Source organism: Scardinius erythrophthalmus, assembly GCF_964197995.2.
Source record: "Scardinius erythrophthalmus genome assembly, chromosome: 18".
Taxonomy (NCBI): domain Eukaryota; kingdom Metazoa; phylum Chordata; class Actinopteri; order Cypriniformes; family Leuciscidae; genus Scardinius; species Scardinius erythrophthalmus.
Genome location: NC_138238.1, coordinates 8,534,335 through 8,539,346, shown reverse-complemented (window position 1 = coordinate 8,539,346; position 5,012 = coordinate 8,534,335). Strand labels below are relative to the sequence as shown.

General features: G+C 36.8%; 1 protein-coding gene across 1 annotated transcript in view; it reads right to left on the bottom strand.

Moving 5' to 3' along the window:
- Positions 1-4,760, bottom strand: part of st6galnac (ST6 (alpha-N-acetyl-neuraminyl-2,3-beta-galactosyl-1,3)-N-acetylgalactosaminide alpha-2,6-sialyltransferase) — a 14,034-nt gene extending 9,274 nt beyond the window's left edge. Inside the window, exons 1-2 of the mRNA XM_081392721.1 lie at positions 4,464-4,760; positions 294-557 (exon numbers count right to left, since the gene is read on the bottom strand). Coding sequence (XP_081248847.1) covers positions 294-557; positions 4,464-4,618 — 419 coding nt within the window. The 5' untranslated portion in view covers positions 4,619-4,760. The remainder of the gene's footprint in view (positions 1-293; positions 558-4,463) is intronic.
- Between the last annotated feature and the right edge of the window lie 252 nt (positions 4,761-5,012).

Sequence of the window (5,012 nt, the reverse complement as noted above, 5' to 3'; positions counted from 1 at the left end):
GAGAGAGAGAGTGTGTTAAAGCCTTACAGATGGGTTTCACTGGTCACAGATATTTTATTTTGGGTCATTTATTTTAGCATTTTTAATCTGAATAAAATACTGCCGTTTTGTTGTGATAGACTAACCTTTGCTTGCTACAAACTTCCACTGGCTCTTCCCTGAATCTGAATGACCATTAAATTTGAATGACCACTGCATTTGTACAAACACTCGAATTAAACTGAATTTAAGCAGGTTCTTCTGGAAATTGCACTCACTCACAATACTAACACAGGCACGATAGTTCACAATACTAGGCCAAAAACCACAAATAGACACTCACTGTTTGTGATGGAAAGTCATCCGTGGCATACCGGTCACCAAAAAAGTCTGGTTCAGTGGGTTTTGTCTCATTTTTTGGCATTGGCTTTAAGGAGTTTGTGTTTAAATTAGCTTGACCAGACATTGCGCTGTTTTCTAATACTGATGAATCCTCCAGTTCTTCAGCAGTGTCTAGTTCATTCTCAGCAGATTGTTGATATTCCATTGAGCTGTTGTCACTCTTGACAGAATATAACCTGTGGGCAAGAAAGAAAAAAAACACAATGTTTTTCACTTTCTAACAGAAAGAATGAAGCTAAGAACAACCAGCTTAACGCCATTAGTAACCGCCCATCCACTAAATCATATCAATATTCCACTGTTTTCCATGTAAAGACAGAATAGAGCTTTTATCGCCAGTCTCGATATCTGATACATCAGCAAACACATCTTGAACAGCAAACATGCATCATATGCCTGCCAATGACTTCATAACTGGGACAAGCATAATTGTTCAAGACAACAAAAAGCAAATTACTAATAAGAGAAATGTAATCAAACTAAATACATATTAATATCTCGCAGAGGTTTAAATCAAATGACAACACAAGAAAGAGAAAACATCTGAATGTCTTTTTTCATTATTGCTTCACAGTGTGTAATCAGGTTAATGGTTGGGAAAATTATTAATATCATCATACTTCAAAATCCTCTTATCTTTCTGAACCCCCCCCCCCCCCCCCCCACCACCACCACCACCACCACCACCACCACCACCAAAACAGTGATTAGAAGCAGTACTATGGAAGCTTGTTTCCACCACTGAATAAAAAATAAAAAGAGTAATTGTGACTTGCGAATTTACATCTTGAGTTATGAATTCAGAGTTATGAACTATAAAGTCAGTCTTTTTTTCCTCAGATTTTGACTTTATAACTTGCAATTGCGAGGTCAGAAAAAAAGTCAGAATTGTGAGATTTGCAATAAAAAGATGCTATTTACTTTTACATTTTTCTTATTACTTGGCGGAAACAAGCTTCCATATAATACTAACACTTCACTAAATAATAATAATAATAATAAATCAATTACAAACACTGTCAGATAATTGAACACTTAACAATAGCTCATTATTTATCCATTAATTGTCACACATGAGTTATTTTTATGACGTGGCTACTGGCACAACAGGTTTTCAAAGTGCAATTTTAAAAGGCCTAAAATAACTTCTAGAGAATCACAAGTTGTAACGCCAGTTAGTGTAATGTGTAATTTCCTGACATTCTGGGTTTTTTTTTTTCTTCAACCATGCCTGTGTTAAAATTAGAGCTTTGCCCTTTTAAAAGCATCTGGGCTACATTTCACATAACAGACCCTACTTTCAGAGCAATGATTGTGCACTTCTATAGAGAATCAAGCCAAACCATGATTCTATGCCTGACTGATTTAAAGGAGCAGCAGTAAATCTCAGGTTGTTTGTTTCTGTCCCTTACTGGAGAACAAAGTAGAAAACTTAGGAAAAGGGATATCCAAACTCAAACTCTGTCTCTAACGCTTTTAGCTGCTCACTCAAGGGTTTATAAGCCGGTGTTCTCTGAGAAGCTGTTTTTTGGAACAATACCTATTTTGGAAAGCGCCGTGCAAATACATTGAAATCCAAAAACCTCCCCCTCCCCCTCACTACAGAAAACAAGGGCAGAGAGAGCAAAAGGACATGAAATCACTTTCTTAGCTTCTGACGCCCGTCTCCATAGCAATAGCAAACATGCTGAAATAATTAGCAGAGGAAGAGAACTGTGATCATGGCTCTCTAGAGATAACATGCGGACTGTGACATGGCACATTTGAAATTAGTGCTCAACTTTCCCCAATTATATTTTCTGAATTTGACATTAATTAAAATATGGCTGTCAGTCAATATATATATATATACATAATATTATTATTTTTATAGTTTTAGGTCTTTAAGCCAGGATTAGGCTTTTGTTCAATTAGGACATATAGGCCCGGTTTCACAGACAGGGCTTAGACTAAGCCAGGATTAGACCATAGATCAATTAGGACATTTAAGTAATTTTTATAAACATGCTTCGAAAAAAACATTACCGATGTGCATCTTAAAATTAAAAAGACACTGAAATAAACTTGCACTGACTGATCTTAAAAATATATCAGTGGAAACAGCTCAGACTTACATTTTAGTCTAGGACTCTTAAGCCCTGTCTGTGAAACCAGGGGATAGATTTTATAAATGTGTATTAGAAAAACAAATTACTTTATTTTAAGTAATGTCACTGCAAGCTGCTTTCAGTTAAAACAGCTCAAACATGCATTTTAGTCTGAAACTGTCTGTGAAACTGGGGATAAGTCTTTTAAAGAAAGAAAACTAATTTTTTTGTGTGGATTACACATGTAGCAGAATATGCACATATACAAGGAAACTAGACAGGGGTGGGGCAATGTCAAATAGCTTGTTACTCATCTGACATGGGGAAATAAAATCTATACACAAACATTAAAAAAAGTTTAGAGTTAAAAGTCTTTTATGCTTGCCAAGGCTGCATTTAATTGATCAAAAATACTGTAAAAAATAGTAATATTGTGAAACATTATTACAATTTAAAAGAACTGTTTTCAATTTTAAAGCATTTTAAAATATAATTTATTTATGCAACTGCAAAGCTGAATTTTCTGATTTCTCCAGTCTTCAGTGTCACACGATCCTTCAGAAATCAATTCCTTATTATCAAGAAACATTCCTTATTATCAAGCTTTGGAACAGTGGTGTTTTCTTTAGTAAAAAGAAGAAGAACAACAACAGTGTTTCTCAAAAAGAAATAAACCGAAAAGCAACTGAGCTAAAATCTACAATAATTAAATACAAACTTTTTCCCCATATTGCACGCCACTTAAGTGTACATAAAAAAAAAAAAAAACTGAATTCACCTTTAAAGGGGACCTATCAAGAAAATCTGAATTTTGTTCGTGTTTAAGTGCTATAATCGGGTCCCCGGTGCATTTTCCAACCCAGAAAACGTGAAAAGTGGCAACCCAGTAACTTTGTTTTGGTAAGCCTTTCTCTGCAAGCATGCTGAAAAAATGAGCAGCTCAGATTTCTCTCCCCTTGTGACGTAGGAAGGGGATCTTTATATTACCACCCCTTAATCCCCACATTCCCATCAACGGCGCCGAACTATTTTGTTTTTAGCAAACAACAACGGTGAACAAGACCCTTGTGTGTATTTGACAGTTTAAACACAACAAAAAATGTGAAAGAGAAGTTACTCATGAGACTTGACGTCTGACAGCCAGTTGTCTGTGTGCGTTTGGTTTAGATAAGGGCGCTCAGAAAACTATCCATTAGAAGTTTAAACTGATAAAGCTTTAAAACACGTGGAAATAATAACCTTTAATGATGAAAGAACTATTATAGCCGTGAGTGTGATCGTGATGTAAATGATAATCAAAACCAAGTAGATGTCTTGTTATGTTTGGCAGAGAATCTGATTCAAGCAGGAACTTAAGTGGAGTGGGCGGCACACAGCAGCTCATATGCATGCACGAAAACAGCCTGTAGTCAGAAATGGGGATTTACAGATTTATAAATGATCTGTGAGGTATTGTATGTGTAGTAGTAGACGAAACTGCGGCGCTCATTCCCACAGACACGGCAGAACATACAGACTTCAATAGCAGTCTTTTTGAGCTTTAATATTCAGACACTAGTCCGTATCGATAACTGATTTATTGTACAGTCCTACTTTTGATTTAATCATCCAAAACTTGCCAAATTCTGTGATGTTCCACTTTAGGCTATATACTAAGTGCCATTTGTGTTATAAAGTTGTTACCATTAGTGTAAGAAGGGTATGCAGTTAATAGAAGTCCGCTCTTTATACACTCTTCATAGCGCTCTTCATGGCTATTGAATAGATACAGCAGCTGTTTCAACGTATGACGTTTTTTGAAAAATACATAGTCTCGAAATTGAGACCGGTTTACCGCCCAGCACTAATATATATATATATATATATATTTATATATTTATATATATATAGTGCTGGGCGGTAAACCGGTTTCAATTTCGTTATATATAAATAAACAACCTTTATTTTTAAGAGTGTAAAGAAGTCCACATGGCATTTTAAGAGATCTGTCTTTACCTGTAATGTTTCATGGTGAAGCTTTGGAGGGTCATCACGTGCCATGGCACTTGGATCTGCAAAGCCACGCACACCACGATTAACGTCAGTATCGCGATTCCCAACAACCCAATGAACCACAGCAGAAGCCTCTGAGGCAGCTGGCCTATCATCATGCTACTTTCCTCGTGCACAAGTTGCTGCGAGTTCCCCAGAACGTCTGGTCACCATGTAAGCACATTAGCGTTCTCCTGAGGAAGTGGAGCTTTGATGAAATAGGGGTTTGAAAGCGCTCCTCCAGGGGAAGGGTTGGGAGGGTCGCTGTTAGTTAACTAGTTCATTTTGAGCTCCGGCTTTCACACGTGGGAGTCTCCAGCACCACAGAGGATATCTGTGAGAGGAAGAAAATAACACAGTAAAACTCCACATGGCGGTTTCTACGCTATTAATCCTGTTTTGATTAAAGGGCCTGGTAAACCAGGAAGATGTGATCCTAGTTTCAAATTGCACCTTTGCTCAAAGAGCATTTCAGATGCTAATTAATGGTGTCAGAAAGACTGCATGATTTGA